This window comes from Macrobrachium nipponense, chromosome 2 (assembly GCF_015104395.2).
Source record: "Macrobrachium nipponense isolate FS-2020 chromosome 2, ASM1510439v2, whole genome shotgun sequence".
In the NCBI taxonomy this organism is placed as follows: domain Eukaryota; kingdom Metazoa; phylum Arthropoda; class Malacostraca; order Decapoda; family Palaemonidae; genus Macrobrachium; species Macrobrachium nipponense.
Genome location: NC_087201.1, coordinates 22,952,345 through 22,970,960, shown reverse-complemented (window position 1 = coordinate 22,970,960; position 18,616 = coordinate 22,952,345). Strand labels below are relative to the sequence as shown.

General features: G+C 36.6%; 1 protein-coding gene across 1 annotated transcript in view; it reads left to right on the top strand.

The window, feature by feature from the left end:
* Positions 1 to 12,840: 12,840 nt before the first annotated feature.
* LOC135220482 (dnaJ homolog subfamily C member 9-like) overlaps positions 12,841 to 18,616 on the top strand; it is a 187,193-nt gene continuing 181,417 nt past the window's right edge. The window contains exon 1 of the mRNA XM_064257610.1: positions 12,841 to 13,035. Coding sequence (XP_064113680.1) covers positions 12,942 to 13,035 — 94 coding nt within the window. The 5' untranslated portion in view covers positions 12,841 to 12,941. The remainder of the gene's footprint in view (positions 13,036 to 18,616) is intronic.

Genomic DNA, 18,616 nt, shown 5'->3' with positions numbered 1-18,616 from the left:
GTCATTAAAAGAAAATGAATGTGAACTAGAAATAAATAGATAATGAACAAGTTATAATTAAAATGAGAGGAAATCAGAGGTTACCGAGTAGCAAGAAATAACATTGAGAGATATTTTTTACGTGGCTAGGAACCAGTTGGTTACCTAGCAACGGGACCTGTAGCTTAATGAGGGATCCGAACATAATTATATCGAGAAATAAATTTCTACTCGTCAGATATAAATTCCTCTGATTCCACGTTGACAGAACTTACAAAGCGCAGATTATTACGATGAAAAAGTATATTCAAAGATGTTTATAAGTATTTAAAAGCTAACTCAACAGACCCTGAGGTATTACTGTATTACCAGAGGGCTTAGAATCGACAAAGAAAGATGCAGTTAAAACACACCTAAAAAGAGAGCGAATAAAAACCGAAGCAGATGAAGGGGCGAGGGCGAAGAATAATGCTCGATAAAGGAGACCAAGTGTTGATTCAGATCTGGGATGCAAGACCTTAAATCAGGTGGGAGATAAGAATATAGCCGTGAACTGAAAATAGAATTTGAGCCAAAGGCCATTCACTGGGACCTTTAAGGTCATTCTCCGCTGAAAAGCTGTCAGTAAAATGTTTGAAGGGTGTAACAGGAGGAAAGTCTCGCAGCTGCACTATGAATCAATTGTTAGAAGGGGCTGGAAAGTAAGAAGGAAGGAAGAGAATATGAAAGGAGGTACAGTAAAACGAATGAAAGGGGTTTCAGCGTGGGGTCGAAGGGACGCTGCCAAAAACGTTAAGTAATGCCTACAGCTTTTACATGTAGCTCAGGAGTTCTTTAACAAGGGGCATCTATACCCCTGGGGGGTATAAACCACATGGGTGGGGGGTATGGGACTTGATCTCTTGATATTTGTATAGATCTGATTTTAATGTGTTATTGTATACATGAGTACATTTTCTAAATAACTATAAAAAGCTATAAATGCTTTTAATTTTCTAGTATTTTCTATTCATACCTATTCATAGGTACTACGTACTAAACTAAGTACATTACTTTATATTGTCAACAAGGTACGTGCTAAACTAAGTACATTACTTTATATTGTCAACAAACAGGACTTGAGTGGACTTGGGCAAAGGGGGTATGGAACCATACTGGGCAACTCATTGGGGGTCTGGAGTCATCAAAAGGTCAAGGACCTCTGATGTATAGCTCTTAACCGAACTATTCTTCGATACAGGTCGTGAACGTTTCACCTCAGGTAAGTTAGGCAACTAAATTAAAGCACGTCTCCAGGTAACGCCACACAGGTGTGGCCACATCTGTACGGCCGATTTTCTTCTTTTTCCCTCCGATAAAAATGACCGTGGCATTAAAGGTCGGTAACAACAGTAAATGCTCTCTCTATGTAGTCAATGGTCGATTGTTTTATTTCGATAAATGCACTACCCAGGTCACCGAGAGTAACCATGACAATTCTGTACCGAGTGGGGGGTGGGGGGGGGTGGGGGGTTGGCACCCCCCAATATTTCTGAAGTCCACATTTTCTGTTAACCAAAGTCAGTAATCTGAATAACATTTTATCAGGTATTGCATAGAACAAATACCCAATTTTTATTCTTAATATATCTAAAATAACATTTTCAAGGATTCCACCTTATGTATATTACCTATATATGCAATGACATATATAGAAGAAAAGGTCGAGTTTTAGGAAAAAGACGCGGATTGAGACAAAAAACAGATTTGTCAGAAAAGCACTGGAATAGATTGAAGTATCCCATTTAAGTGAACTCGTGCGTTTGAAAGACAGGCGACAAAAAGAAGAGAACGTTAACCCTGGTTGGTTCTATGAATCATGGACAACCAAACAAAGAGAGCTTGCGAGCAACGAAGGGAGTCGGGAGGGGATTTCTACAACGTGAAAAAATACATCTAAACCAGCCAGTCTTACACGGAGGTGAATTATCGAGTCATTATCTGTTAAAATTGACGTAACGTATATCTAGGTGATCAGTCCGTGGGAGTTATTGCTTAGAATTACCTAGGTAACATCTGGAGTCTAAGTAGAATTAGTAGGACTTCTCCAGAGATACGCTATTGGTAAAGAATGGTGTACACTAAGAGATCTTGGTTATCTTTTATCTTTAGAAGTTGTTTAATTTTATGCAAGTCAAATCGGCACGCCATTCGTATTTCCTACCAAAATACATCCTAACTTTTCAAATTACATTCCGGCTTAGCTTACGCTACTTAGCCTCATGATTGAAGCAGCATCTTGCCTGACTGGGTTGGATGATGTATGGAAAAGCATGGCTTTGCCCCATCCTTGGTTTCCATTAATTGATGTACCAAAACTAGCTTTGGTTCTTAAAGAAAACACATTCCTTTATGTAGTTAATGAACAACTGATAATATAAGACTTTTCCGTCTGAATGGCAGTCAGAGATTATTAACATAATAATATACGACAATGCTAGTACTGTTCTGGTAGACATACGTATATGAGCGTCATCAGCCGGGAGGGGGGGGGGGGGGGGGGAGGTCATATCCCTCCCTTTTTATTAGGGGGTGGGCAACATAACATTGTCCCTAAACATTTTGCTTCCAAGGTTTATATAACAGATCCTGGAAATGAGGCTAATAATAATAACATAAAATATATACTACTCAACACAAACAAGTATGAAATATCAAAATAACAAATAGATTATGTAATTTTGTATTAGGTTCGTGGTCAGATTAATTGTCCATTTAAATGTTGACTGACGTATCCCATTGTTTACGCACGAAGTCGGTAAACACCAACGTTTGCAACAGCTGCCTGTGAGATTATTTTTTCTACAATTGTATTGTTTTAAAGTTAGAACTAGCAAAATAGTAGACATTTTGATGGAATGGCTCAGTTTGCAAGCTACACTATCGCTAGGTTATAGCCTAGATGGTTCTATATACCTGGAGTTGCGATCACTATACCAGTACTACGCAGTTCGGTGGTCTTCCACCAGGGCGGCGCTGCAAAGCCTTGCGGTCATTTTTAAAGGACTGGTAACCCGCAAATTGAACAGGGGATTAGCGCGAATGTGATTTTTTGTATCTCAATATTTAATGAGTAAGTGTTTAGCGAATTTTTAGGATTTATTGAGTAAGTTTTATGAATGTTTATGAGTAAGTGTTTAGTGAATGTATAGTTTAGGGTTTAGTAAATGTTTTGCGAATGTTTAGTGTGTAAGTATTCAGTGAATGTTTACTGAGCGTTTAGGGTTTAGTGTATGTGAATGTTTATTGTGTAAGTATTCAGTGAATGTTTAGTGTGTAGGTATTTAGTTAGGGTTTAGTGAATGTTTTGTAAATGTAATTAAATGTTATTGTGTAAGTATTCAGTGAGTGTTTAGTGAGTCTTTACAGTTTTAGTGAATGTTTTGTGAATGTTAGTGAATGCTTAGTGTGTAAGTATTCAGTGAACGTTTAATAAGTGTTTCGTGAAAGTCTTGTGAATGTTGGTGTTTAGTGAATGTTTAGTGTGTAAGGAGTCAGTGAGTGTTTAGGGTTTAGTGAATGTTCTGTGCGTGAGTGTTTAAGGTTTAGTGAAGGTTTAGTGCATGTTAGTGTTTAGTGAATGTTTACTGTGTAAGTATTTAGTAACTGTTTAGTGTGTAAGTATTCAATAAATGTTTAGTGTGTAAGTATTCAGTGAATGTTTAGTGAGTGTTTAGGTTCAGTTAATGTTTTGTGAATGTTTGTGTGTAGTGTGTGCTTAGTGAATGTCTTGTGAATATTAGTGTTTAGTGAATGTTAGTGCGTAATGTTTATTGAGTGTTTAATGAGTGATGAGTGGATGGTCATTGAGGTCATTGATGGTCAATGAGTGTTCATTGTATAGTGAGTACTTAATGAGTGTTCAGTGTATAGTGAGTACTTAATGAGTGTTCAGTGTATAGTGAGTGCTTAGCGATTGTTTAGTGTTTAATGTTTTAGGATTAAGTGTATGTGCAGTGAATGTTTACTGTTAGAAATATAGTTAGTTTAGCGTTTTATGAATGTTTAGTGTATAGTGACTATTTAGTGAGTTTAGTGTTTTATAAGTGTTTAGTGAGTGTTTAGTGTACAGTGTGCCTGGTGAGTGTTGAGTATTCAGTGAGTGTATAGTGTTATGGAGTGTGAGTTTATGTTACGTGTGAGTGTAAAGTAAGTTTGTGTTTAGTGAGTGTAAGTGTATTGTGAATGCTTAGTGACTGTATGCAAAAAAGTCATGTAATTTAGGCCTTGACCACAATAGTTGGAGTGCTTAGGACAACCTGTTTTTGTAAGGTAATTTTTTTCTGTGAAATTGGGTCCAGTAATAATGATAATTAATAATAATGATAATGATATAAGCAATCTAATAATAATAATAATAATAATAATAATAATAATAATAATAATAATAATAATAAGATGATAATAATAGTAAAAATAACAATAATAATAGTAATAAAGTATAGTACTATGAGCTGGACAGAAACCTTTCAATATGGCCGCCTGAAGTCATACTCTCGGTAGGGAGATCGCCACTCCAGTGATTGATGCTCTATGGGTTATTGTCCATAAGCGATACAGTGCTGGACAGATTTCTTCCAACATATAAAACATTCACCAAAATTTCGGGTCAGGAACTACTATGCTAACTGATTGTTGGTATTTCACCTATCATTCTGGTCTACTTCAAATGGCCTAGGCCTAGTAGCTACTATATAGTCAAAGTGCCGTATTTTGGCCAATCTGTAAATTATGTTCTTACGGCCTGACTAGTATTGATAAATCACTAGAGGCATTCATCCTTTTCCCTTAATATCATCTATATATTCATATGGCACTAAAATACGCCAAATCATGTTCATTTCTTCAAAAACTTTCTTGTTGGGGGGGGTGGGGTTGTTGCTTACATCGGTTCTCCCAAAGTCTAAAGAGTCCCACGAACTCTCCAGCAGTCCAGCTGCATAGGCTCGCTTCGCTCGCCAATATTATTAACCGTATAATTTTCAGAATAGGGAAGAACTGGAGGGGAAACTTGAAAGATGGAGAAATGCCTTGGAGAGTAGAGGTTTAAGAATAAGCAGGAAAAAGACAGAATATATGACAACTGAATTGGATTGCGATCAGCAAACAACAATCAAATTAGGCGGAGGAAACATCAAAAGGGTTCATATATTCAAGTACCTTGGCTCAGTGATTGACAATGAGGGGAACATGGAAGAGGAAATTAACAACCGGATTCAGTGTGGTTGGAACAACTGGAGGAAGGTGTCTGGTGTCATATGTGATAGGAAAGTCCCTATAAAATTGAAGGGCAGAGTGCACAAGGCAGTGGTCAGACCAGCAATGACATATGGATTGGAAGCAGCACCTCTAAAGAAAACAGAGGGTAGAAAGTTGAACGTAACCGAGATGAGGATGCTTAGGTGGATGAGTGGAGTAACCAAAAAGGACAGGGTTAGAAATGAACATATTAGGGGCACAGTAAAAGTCACTGATGCATCAAAGAAAGTGCAAGAGGCAAGGTTAAGATGAGAAGAGAAGAGCAACACATGGCAAGAGAAGTGATGGACGTGGAGGTGGATGGAACACGAAGGAGAGGAAGACCTAAGACCAGGTGGAGAGATTGCATTAGAGATGATATGAGGGAGAAGGGAGTATGGGAGGAAATGACACGGGGCAGAGGTAGATGGAAGAGACTCATTAGAAACGGCGACCCCGAATAGGGATAAAGCTGGGAAGAAGAAGAAGATAATTTTCAGAATGTCCCCCCAACTTTAAGAGACCAGATGACGCCCTTGTTCTGGTACATGATCCCCTCCTCCTCTAGGGTCATTATTTGGATTTCTTGATCGAAAGACATGGAAGGCCAAGTTTTACTTATACACGAAAATATGAAATGAATAAAGAGAACTGACATTTCGTGAGGTTGCATTCTGTGCTTCGTATACGTCGTCGCTTTTTTTTTTTTTTTTTGACACCCTGAACTACCTCCTTACCTTGATCAAAGGTTTTATCATTAAATTAGCTCTTAGTTGGTGAATATAGTACTTTGAAAGCTATGTGAGTCGTAAGAGAAATTTAAAAGATCGTTGGATAAAAAAAAAAAAGCTTTGCTTAGACGCTAATAGGCCTAAGATTACCGAGCCATAGAAACTTTACAGTATTACTATAGCTACATTTCTTTAAAGCTTCGGGTTTTAGACGTATAAGGGAACGGAAGAAGGAGATTGGACACAATGCCACAATATCAGAGATTGATGACCTCAGGTCGAAGTGTAATTGAGAAGATAAACTTCGTTCTATGCTTTCAAGATCGAAAGTTAGAAGGAATCAACTTTCCAAGCAGTGAGACGTTTCGTAGCCTTGCAAAGCATGTCACTGATATTTTACGATAGGCCTAAAATCGGGGTGTTACAATACAAATGCATTGCGTACAAACATGTACTATTACATTCATCAAGAGCCACACTAAAGAACTTAAAATTTTATTGACAGACAGCCGTAAAAACAACAATCATAGCAGATGTAAGTGGTACTAGATTTCTTTCTACTTCGGAATACTAAATCCTCTGGCTACTCCAGGAAGATTGTTCTTTCACTTCAAAATGCAGGAAATTCGTTGCTTTAAAAGAAATGTCAGCAATGCATTTAGAGAAATATAGAAAAGTACACCAAAAACTTGACTAAACATAACTTGACACTTGTTATAAAAAGTGTGCATTGTTAACCACGTATCCGTTCGCTACTGCAAACCTCTCAAAATTGGGGATAATTTTTTTTTTAAATCTACGTCCAGCGATTAAAAAAAATGTTAATAAAAGGCTCTTAACTGGAATATAGTAATGGAAAAATGAGAGACATTTGATTCTCATCTAAAAACAATGAATAAAAAATGTTACGTGTGATAACGGATGAATTAACATATTAAGAAAACGGTTTCTCTTCAGTGTTGTGAGCGCTGAGCAGTCAGGTCCTGAATAATCGGGAAATTTGAATTTTGGTGGCCACCTTGAATGGCATAGGACTGCTAAAACTTTAAAATTTCATTATTTCAAAAGAACATATCCCGAAAGGCAACCCTCCAGAATACGAGCTTCCAGAAAAACTAAATATCAGCCGTAACTACTGTTATTGTTCTAGAGATATTCACCCACCCTCTATCACATCCCCTGAACGCCAAAAAAAACTATATCTGGATCTCCGGAACGCCTTAACGGATTTCGATGGAATTGGGCTCCATTAGAGACCTTAGTGGGAAACCTCTAAAGCCAGAGTTTCATCCCGGTCAGTTGAATGTTTCCCGAGTTATAAAGGGCCAAAGTCGAGTTTTTTTTTAGTATAGTACTACTCGTGAGTCGTGGCTGGGCTTGACCACCAACTACGGCGGTTAATAGAAAAAGATATAACAAATTTTCTCAACACTGATATTGCTTGTATTGCAACCACACCATTTTAGATAGTCCTATTTCATAACTTTTACGCCTTAATGCTGAAAAAAGAAAGGAAAAGAAAAAAACAAATACAAAAGCACTTTTGTAGCTAAAATGCATCGACTGATCGCAACGGGTGGGCGTGGCCTGTGACGCAACCATTCGTGTAGCAGCAACATCTTGAAAAGTTCTTCTAATTTATCCTAGGAATATTTGGTTTGCCATAAAAAAATAATGTTGTGTTATATTTCTTAACCACTTCAAAAAACATTTTTTTAAGTAAGTATTCGCCTATGCTGTTACACTTTTGTTAATGCCAAGATTTTGTTCCTAGGCCTAGTAGAGTGTTAGTTTTCTTTAATTGTTAAAAAATACATTACACCTAGCAATAGCATTTCAATTTTAACCATTTCTGGCCAGAAAACATATGACGTTATCTATAAATTCTGCACTTCAAGTTAGTTATGAATAAATCAATTATAAGCCAAAAACAAACAGGATTTTTAAGTAAATAAAACTCTCCGGCAGTTAGAAAAAATCTTTAGATTAATGGTTCCCTTTTTGAAATAATCAAAAGAATCGTCATCTTCTGTTCATAAAAAAGAGGGGGGGGGGTGATCTCGTTTGGTAAACGAGATTACACTGAAAAATCTCAGATTATTTTCGTTAGGCCTATAAATCATTTCGCAACATGCAGGCATTTGAAAGTAGTCTATAACTTAATAATTCAAAGAAAAACTTTTGTAATTCCTATTCCTATTTCGAAAATCTTGTTGTGACCGATAAAATATAGATCTAGTTTTATAGGGTGTAGAGGCAGTTACGGAGACCATTTCATTAGTACGTTAAACGCGCTAGCATAGTGACATCATTGCTAACCTTATCACTCCGTACTTTGAGATAAACATTATAGAAAAAAATTGTGTCACACAGAATACAAATTATACCAATGCATAAAAGAGATCATATTTATATACCCACAACCACAAGAAACATGGTGTTAGTTGTGAATTCACAATCTTGATACCGGAAATAACCGGCAGAACACAACCTACTTCAGATTGGGAAGTTGAGGCGGGAGATATTTCACTTGAGTTGATTGTTTAGTGACGAACTATGCTTTAATTCTAAGTCTTTCTTTTTATAACTGAGGTTCATACGGTTTAGGAGCTGTCTTTGGAATTAGGTAGAAGTACAGAAACTGCTGTGTGGCTGCCGAGTTCGTAACCTGCGTCTCCAGTATTGTGCGTGTCTGCATGGGCTGTATAACATTCTACAGTCTTCCATTCTTACCTGTAAGTATGGGAAAAAGCGGTATTTTAGTATTGGAGGTGTAATTCCATCCTTTGTCGCCGAGGTCTGTGGATGAAGGGCGATAATAAGGCTATATCTTCTTTATTTGAGTTTATTTGCTTAGCGACATTGAAGAAGGCGTGTAGTAGATTGTATAAATACTTATAAAATTGTATATAATAGAATCATAACAAACATGTGAGCATGGAAACTCTTAACACAATAAGGAAACACCCGTTAGAAATTTATAGGATCGAAACCTGTGTGTCGGACTCTATACTAATACAGTAATAATTGGTTACACTTATAACATTTAAGCACGATTCAAAGCTGGTTGCTGTGCAATATAGATAATAGCTCTGAAGTTTTTCCAGCGCTCGTTACGTATACAAGTACCTTACGTACATAACAGACACGAGTGTGTGTGTGTGTATGTGAGAGAGAGAGAGAGAGAGAGAGAGAGAGAGAGACTGAAAAGTTTATAGCCAACCACTCAAGAACTGTACGCTTATTTATATTTTCACAATAGATCTACCTTTGTTATATACTCATATATTAGCCAACATCTATTTCATAGGTGAAGATGCAGAAATGGGAAATATCATATTTTAGTTTACCCTAACTTAAAGCGCCAAAGAAAATGATATAATCTAAACAGAAAACATACGTCTATCGTATACGAAAATGTTTTGAAAGCATTTGGAATGTGTAGAACAATATCACAGATAAACTCTGCAAGAAACTTACTCAGCTGACACATAAAATTTAGTTCTCTTATACTGATACAACATTAAATTGTAACATCATGCAAAACAGCAACTGAAGTTCGGGCGATGGATTTAAATGAATTTTTTTTTTTATAAATAAATCATTAAGTAGTACTCAATTGAGTTCACATAGTAGCTAATATAGAAAAAATAACAATATAGTTCAAAATACCATAGAAAAGACCTTTCTTGTACTCTCCATATATTTTATGACATTAAATTTTATAAATAACTTTCTATGACTTTTCCGAGTTTCTCTTTGATGGCAAAAGATTGTGGACAGAATTCTTGATTCATTTTTCGGTAATCCTACAGTTTAGGGGTCCAAATTCCAAATTCACTGCATTATGAAAGTCAAGATCAACATACAGATATATCAGATGTTTGTGGAATCATGGAAAACAATGAAAAAATTAGCAATTTATCTGCTTACAGAAGCAGCGATTGTAAAAAAAAAAAAAAAAAAAAAAAAAGAGGTGGGGTGCCTGGCGTGAAGGAAACGTTATCAAAAGAATTTCTTTGGGAATAAGAACTCATATATTTTTGAGAAAATCGAAAATCTCTGCTTCTGAAAGCAGATAAACTGCTCATCTTTTTCAGATATATGACATCAGCGCTCACTCCATAAACATAGTTGTAGGCACATGACTTTATTCCCTTTGTATGTGTGTGTGTGGTTTAACAATCTCGTCTTCTGTAAGCAGAAAACTGTTCTTTTTTTTTTTTTTTTTTTAGTAAATATAGACAGTACATCTGTTTACAGATCTGCCGAAAGAAGAAATTTAAAATAGGAGAGAAAACTTCAACAAACACATACAACGGGCAGTGAATTTGAACCATTAAACTGTAGGATTACTCATTTTGCACACATTCCTTAGAACTTCCTACTGGCTTTTATTCTATAATATTATACCACTTTGATATATATATATATATATATATATATATATATATATATATATATATATATATATATATATTATATATATCAAAGTGGTATAACATTATAGAATAAAAGCCAGTAGGAAGTAGGAAGATATATATTATATATATATATATATATATATATATATATATATATATTATATATATATAATAGTGGGTGGGTTCGCTAATCTTGACATGATCCAAAAGTTGTACATTTCTTCCAAATGACAGGATTAAATAACCAGATCTTGCCCGCCGCCCCCCCCCCAACTCCTTGGGCACGTCCTTAGATTTCACTGTCATATTCATAAGTAGATCAATATGCGAATGCGAATGCATTACTTGGATTAGTTCCGAATGTAATATGTCCTCCATAAGCCAAACTCGTCCCAATCTTGCAAAATATGTTAAATACTTCTTAAAAGATCCATTCGTTTGTTTCTTCATTAGTTTTCTTAAGATGCCTTGCGTATTGCTTTTGCATCTAAATGTGCACTAGTTTGTGAGTTTCTCTTGAGCTATATCATCAGTTTCCCGCCGTCTCCCTTCTCTTTTCACTTTAGGGTATTCTGTTTCTTGGAAGCTTGGTCTGCTAGATAGTACTCGTCTTTTAGTGTTGTTCTGTTGGAATATCTGTCCATTCTAAATAATAACCGAGCCACGTCTACGTATTTTTTAAGGCTAATATTGATGAATAATATATTCTTACTACACTCTAATAAGCTCCATATTCTTTGCAAGCTTAAATTTCAAGTCAATGGCTCCTGTGGGGCTTGTTCCATATGAACAGGTACTTTTTTCCAATTTTTGTTTAGCAGCGTATTGAGATTGAATGCAACAGTCTATCAACTTAGTGAGAAACAGTGAGCCGTTGCATAGGAAAGACTCGACCACTGATTCTTCTAAAGTGAAATTCAAGGGATTGTGAAACGAAGACTACCGCCTGAAGTGAAGATCATAGAAGAAAGCAAATGAAAAAAAGAACTAAAGACTCTCCTATTCTGCAGAAGCTACGATACTGACAACAAAACACTAAAAGATAATTATATGATTATATAAAACGCTCAAGGGCCCGCCAGAGAGAACGTCGCGAATTTGAGTCAGTATAATGAACCAGTCTTCCTTTCTAGTTAGTTCTAACTTGGGATTTTCTCTCTTTCTCTCTTCCCGGAATCGTTAAACACAAGCACCTCAGTAGCGTGATTGGTATGGTCTTGACCTGCTACCTAAGTGGCCGCGAGGTCGATTATCGGGCATTCCATTGAGGTGTTAGAGATGTGTATTTCTGGAGATAGAAGTTCACGCTGGACGTGGTTCGGAAGTCACTTCAAGTCGTTGGTCCCGTTGCTGAATAACCACTGGTTCCATGCAGTGTTAAAGCACTATACAAACACAAGTACACTGGCTCTAAAACTGCATTTATTCTGAAGTAAAGACTTCAAATAAATGCTTGAATCAAATGTACACTACTTTCCGGTTACAATGGAGAAAGAGGGTGGGGTGGATACGAGGAAGCTACAGATCGAAAGTGGTGTCTCGGAACTTATCCTCATTCATCATAGCCCCGTTGAAAATATATTAAATAAAATAAAAAAAATTTGTTGAATCTATTCAAAATCGAAGTCCGGAGAAAAATTATGACGAGAAATAGCATGGTAATAACTGCTATTGTGAAAGTATCCTGCCTTACGTACATTTGGAATGATTGTAACAAGGTATAAGGAGTATATACTCTTTAGCCAACTCCTGTACAATATAGAAATTAACTTAATTTACGGTAACAGAGAAGGAATACAAATATTCTTTATCAAGAAAAGGATATTCATATTTTATGAGTCCTATAATAGTGGGAATTTGAGAATTATATGGAGTATGCTGTATAAATCTCAGAATACTTATAAATATGTATAGGAAAAGTGGTTATGTGGGTCTCGCAGAGCGCCTACGATGGGGTTGGACCTGAGAAAAAAAGTAAATCGTAAACTGTACTACAAGATTTATAGATCTCATTTTTGTATGGTCATCCGGATTTCACCTTCATGTCCAGGATATTAAACTTGGATTCCATTGCAACGTCAACATTCTTTTGAGACAATTCTCCTTGCACTTTAACAATTTACTTAGATTTTTTTTATTTATTAATTAGTTAATTTAGTCTTTCCTTATTTAATAAGTGAGAGCTCTTCTTTCTGCTTTGCGTTTTAACTCCTCTTACTACACTCCAATACGCTCCATATTCTTTGCAAGCTTAAATTTCAAGTCAATGGCCCCTGTGGGGCTTGTTCCATATGAACAGGTACTTTTTTCCAATTTTTGTTTAGCAGCGTATTGAGACTGAATGCAACAGTCTATCAACTTAGTGAGAAACAGTGAGCCGTTGCATAGGAGAGACTCGACCACTGATTCTTCTAAGGTGAAATTCGAGGGATCGGGGGATTCGCGCGCGATTCACACACCAAAACAAATCGTTGTCAGCAGGCGTCCGGCTGTTCTGTTTTCGGTTTTGTCATCTGATCACGACGCAAATATGGCACCGCTTCTGAAAGTATGCAAGGAGCTCTTTGGCACTAGTAATTTGTTTGAAGTGTTGGACGTCGACAAAGATGCTAATGAGAATCAGTGTAAGTAGCTAAGGTACTCATCTGGCCTTACCTAGGGTTACCTAGTAGCCCATTGCCTAAACCGATGGTTTTGTACCCTTTTGTGCCCATGGCCCGTTTTGGGATTCCCTAAATAGGTACTTCTAATAGCTACTAATTCAGAATAGTGGAATTATGACAAAAAGTTTATTAGTAGTACAGAGCATTTTCTCTCTCTCTCACTGAGGCAATGGCAGTCTCGTAGCCTAGCTCGAGGGTTAGGGAGGTAATAGCTAATACAATACGTGTTTGTTCCTACACGATACACAAACCCTCGGTCCTTTACATAAGGAATTAGGGTAAACAACCGCATGGACTGGCCCAACATGCCGACGGTCACGGCTGGCCACCCTCCGAAAAAGTACTTAGGGTAGAACATCACAGCAGGCCAAGCAGGCCACCTACCATCAATGCAAGCCACCCTCCGAAAAAGTACATTATAACGCGTCCTGACACCCGAGATGGGCATCAGTCGCGACTTGTTGTTGGTGAGAAACGGAGCTAAAGACCTCTACTCTCCTTTCGAAGTAAGTATTTTCTCCAAAGTTAGAAATTAAGGCCAAATTTTAAGATTTAAACAGAGGGTACTGAAAACGGTCTCAAACGTAGTGCAAATCTCACCAAAACGCGTTCAACATTTTTACTTACAACTCGAGGTATTTAGAAGATTGACGCCATCTCGATGTTTACGGAGTAGCTTGTGTCAATAAACTAACCATTTCCTGTGATAAATCCGCACACCACTTGTACCCACAGACGCTGGAGCACTTTTATCACAACAATCGAAACACGATTTCTCATCAACAACAAGCCAGGCGTAAACAGCTGTTTGGGTAGAAGATGACGAGAAGCGTGCTCTTGGCAAATTTTTAAATAAGTAGTAAAACATCAATATTTTACATATTTATGATGATTAATTTGAAAATATTCGTTATTGAAAAAGTAACTCGACTCTGACTCAAATTTAAGTAATTATTTTTCTGAATTAGAACGTTCTTTCAAGTTCTGTATTATGACGTCACGACATCTTGACTTTCGTACCTATTGTAAATAATTGCTATACTCAACTGTCATTGCAGAACAGTTTACCAGTTATTCATGCAGATTGTTATCAGCTATACATGTAATTGTTATAATCGTAATGCGCATATATATCTTTATTATTTACTTTTTGGATATATGAAGATGTTTTACTGCTGGATTATCGCCGTAGTGTGACGCAATCGTTTTCGGTCCATGGGCCTCTGTCTGTTTTCGCACCATAAGAAATTATGGGGCCGAATTTGCAATGACCAGAAAGTCGTTAAAAGAGGAAAGTTAGCATTGAGGGGCATATGTTTTTTACTGAGAAAAAATTTATTCAATAGCTAGCTTGTAAAAATACTTGGTTTATAAAAACTTTGATTGACAACTAAGCAGCATGTCTACTATGGGTTTCAGAGACAGTGCAAGCACGTTTTTGGGCAATACCTATTTCTGTAACGAACACTCGTAACAGAATGAGATTTTTCTTTAGTGCATTACCCCCAGTGCCGTAATTTATAAGGGTATCGTGAATCACTAATCGTAAAGAATAACTACACTTGTCCTTGTACTAATAGACCAAAACTCCATTATCCAGAAATGGATAGGAACACACCAGTAAACAGCGTATAGTGTTGCTGATGAATGAGGTTGTGTTGTTTATTGTTAATTATTAACCTCCTATATACCCTACATGGTTGGGGGACCCTTTGTGAATGCTGGTTTTGTGTTGGGTAAATATTTTGGAGAGAGGTTGGGAAGGAATCCGTGCGTGTGCGCTAATTTTCATCACGAAGACATGTTTAAACAATAATAGCCACTTGATTTATGTTTCATTTTTATGACAATTTGTGTGGTTTATGTATGCTCTAATTTTAGTTTAAAAATATTAAAAAAATTTTCATGCACAACAGTTTATATTGCAGGTAATAAATATTATATTAGTTAGTAATAACGAACATGGGTACATCACGTAGGGCAAAGGGATAGGCCCACTTGCCCCTCACCCGGATATCGTCATTTCAGCGAGTGAAAATATGGCTCAGGTTTACTATGTCAACTGAACGACTTAAGGAGGTTACAGATTCTTTAGTAACGAACATTGACCCTCCAAACTGGGTATAAGACTATAAACAAAACGTTGAAATTGGTGAAATTAGGCTATGTATTGGAAGTATATATACATAAATATTAAAGCAATGTTATCATTATTGCATTACTATGACAACTAGAATTCATGGAAACAGTTTATAATAATGGAACGGCGTATGTGTGAAGCCTCCTCTAATGTGGCAACGATGATTTTGCCATTCTTAGCATGCAAACATTAAAGCATGCAAACATTAAAGGTTACATTTATTTCTGGCATACGATTATTTAAGAAATTCAAAATACTAATAAAGACTGAAATCAATGAAAAGTGCTAGCAAAACAAAAAACAAAAAAAAAAAAAAAAAAAAAAAACGTAGTCGTTCCTCTATGCACTTTTCCGTATTCGTTCCTCTATGGTTTTCGGCAGCCAGATGTACGAAAACGTTAGAAACATTTGATTTTATCTACGTTAGAAATATCTGTAATTTTTCGGGGTAATTTGGTTGCAAAAAAGGGATAATATACATGAATTAAATCAAAATTTTTAAATAACAATGTAAATTTAAACTAAATAACGAGTAAAGTAAACAGTTTAGGGAATAAAACTTTGCAGTTTCGTCGTCTGTCGTCGTCTGTCGTCGTCTGCTGTTTGTAATTGTGTTTATGGCGCGCGCGCTTAGAAACCAGGAACAGCAACGGGTTAAAGTGCAATGTGGAGTGAACTGAGACCAAAATGTGTATAATAACAATCAAATAAGCACTGTGGAGTTTCAGTTGTGATGGCAGTAAGGAATTAAAAACCGCCCCGATTACAAGGTAAGAATGAATGACATTCAGTTCCAACCATCCAACCCCGGGAATAACAAGTTTCATACTTTCACTAATATAGGCAACAAAATGTTGTTTTATTGTGCTGATTACAACTGCATCTTTGAGAAAGATAATAAACGTTACATACATACGCTAACATTGTTCAAATGAGTGCTGGGAAGGCTGGGGAAAAGATGGTGGCCGTCACTGATGAGAACCGTCCATGAAAAACGTAGCCGCCATATTGGATTTCAAAACTGCCTTGAAAACATATTTTACGAAGAGCTCACATGCTTATTTTAGTTCGTATGGGGCTTTCATATATCACAATATGTTGACGAAACTTCAGTCTTTTAAATGGTATGCTTAGAGTTGCAATTGTATTCATGTTTCACCAATTAAATATCGAGTGAATAAGACCCGTCTACCGTGATGAGGGTTGGCCTGTTGTGATGTTTCCCCCTAGCTATACCTAACACGTCCTAACACAAAGGAGATGGTCATCAGTCGCGACTTGTTGGTGAGACGCAGCTAAAGACCTCTACTCTCCTTTCGAAGTAACTATATTTTCTCCAAAGTTAGAAATTAAGGCCAAATTTAAAGCTTTAAACAGAGAGTAGTGAAAACGCTTTCGAGATTTTTACTTACGCTTGAATAACTTAGAAGATTGATGCCATTTAGATGTTTGCGGAGTCGCTTGTGTCAAACTTCCCATTTCCTGTGATAAATCCTCACACCACTTGTACCCATAGACGCTGGGGCACTTTCTTCATAACAGTCGGAACACGGTCCCTGGCCACGACGTGTTTAAGGAAACTACTGTGTTTGTAGAAGACGACGACGAAGCGTGCACTAGATAATTATTTAAATATATATTAAAACATCAATATTTTACATATTTATGATGATTAATTTGAAAATATTTGTTATTAGAAAAAGTAACTCAATTCTGACTCAAATTTAAGTAATTATTTGTCGGAATTAGAACGTTCTTTTAAGTCCTGTATTATGACGTCACGACATCTTGACTTTCGTGCCTATTGTAAATGAATTGCTATAGTACTCAACTTTCTTGCAGAACAGTTTACCAGTTATTCATTTAGATTGTTATCAGCTATCCATGTAATTGTTATAATTGTAATGCGCATTTATATCTCTATTATTTACTTTTTGGATATATGAAGGTGTTTTACAGCCGGATTACCGCCGTAGTGTGACGCAATCGCTTTCGGTCCCTGGGCCTCTGTCTGTTTTCGCACTATAAGAAATTAATGGGGCCGAATTTGCAATGACCAGAAAGTCATTAAAAGAGGAAAGTTAGCATTGAGGGGCATATGTTTTGACTGAGAAAAGTACAAATTTATAAGGGTATCGTGAATCACTAATTGTAAAGAATAACGACACTTGTCCCTGTACCAAGAGACAAAAACTCCATTATCCAGAAATGGATACGAACATGCGTAAAAAGCTCCACCTACCCTCTCCCCCCACCTCCACCGCCATCCCTGTCCTTCTTCCTTCCTTCACCTTCCTTTCTCTCTCTCTCTGTTGCCAATTGGTATGTGTTCACCCTCCAAACTGGGTATAAGACTTACACAAAATGTGGAAATTGGTGAAATTAGCCTATGTATTGAAAGTATATATACATAAATATTAAAGCAATTTTATCATTATTGCATCACTATGACAACTAGAATTCATGGAAACAGTTTATAATAATGCATCGGCATATGTGTGAAGCTCCACTAATGTGGCAGTGATGATTTTGCCATTTTTAGCATGTAAACATTAAAGGTTACATTTATTTCTGGCATACAGTTAAGAAAAAATCAAAATACTAATATAGACTTAAATCAATGAAAAATGATAGCAAAAAAAAATAAAAACCATTATAATCCACTAATCCATCGCCTACTCTATGATGGTTTTCAGCAGCCAGATGTACGACAAGGTTAGAAACATTGGATTGTATCTACTTTAGAAATATCTGTAATTTTTCGGGGTAATTTAGTTGCAAAAAAGGGATAATAGACATGATTTAAATAAACATTTTGAAATAATAAAGTAAAGTTGAACTAAATAATGAGTAAAGTAAACAATTAAGGGAATAAAACTTTGCAGTGACGTCGTCTGCTGCTCGTAACTGTGTTTGTGGAGTGATCGCTTAGGAACCATGAACAGCAACGTGGTTCAAGTGCAATGTGGAGTGAATTAAGACCAAAATGTGTATAATAACAATCAAATAAGCACTGTGGAGTTTCAGTTGTGATGGCAGTAAGGATAAAACCACCGATTACAAGGTAAAAATGAATTCAATTGAAACCATGACCCCAGGAATAACAATTTTCATACTTTCACTAATATAGGCAACAAAATGTTGTTTGTTCCGATACGTATACAAACCCTCGGTCCTTTAACAATAAGAAGGTACTTAGCGGCAGCTGAACCGGTCGTAAGCTTCGAACAAGGGGGTTCAGTAGTTAGCTACTTGTCCGGCAGTTGGCGGTCAGCTCGACTGCGAGGAGAGGAGTCACTTTGCTTTCGGCCTCGTTGGTGGAAAGATGTGCTGCTCGCCTCTCTGCCTGCTTCAAGTCGTATGCTTGGTTTTGTTCATGAAACTTACTTGGCAGATATATAT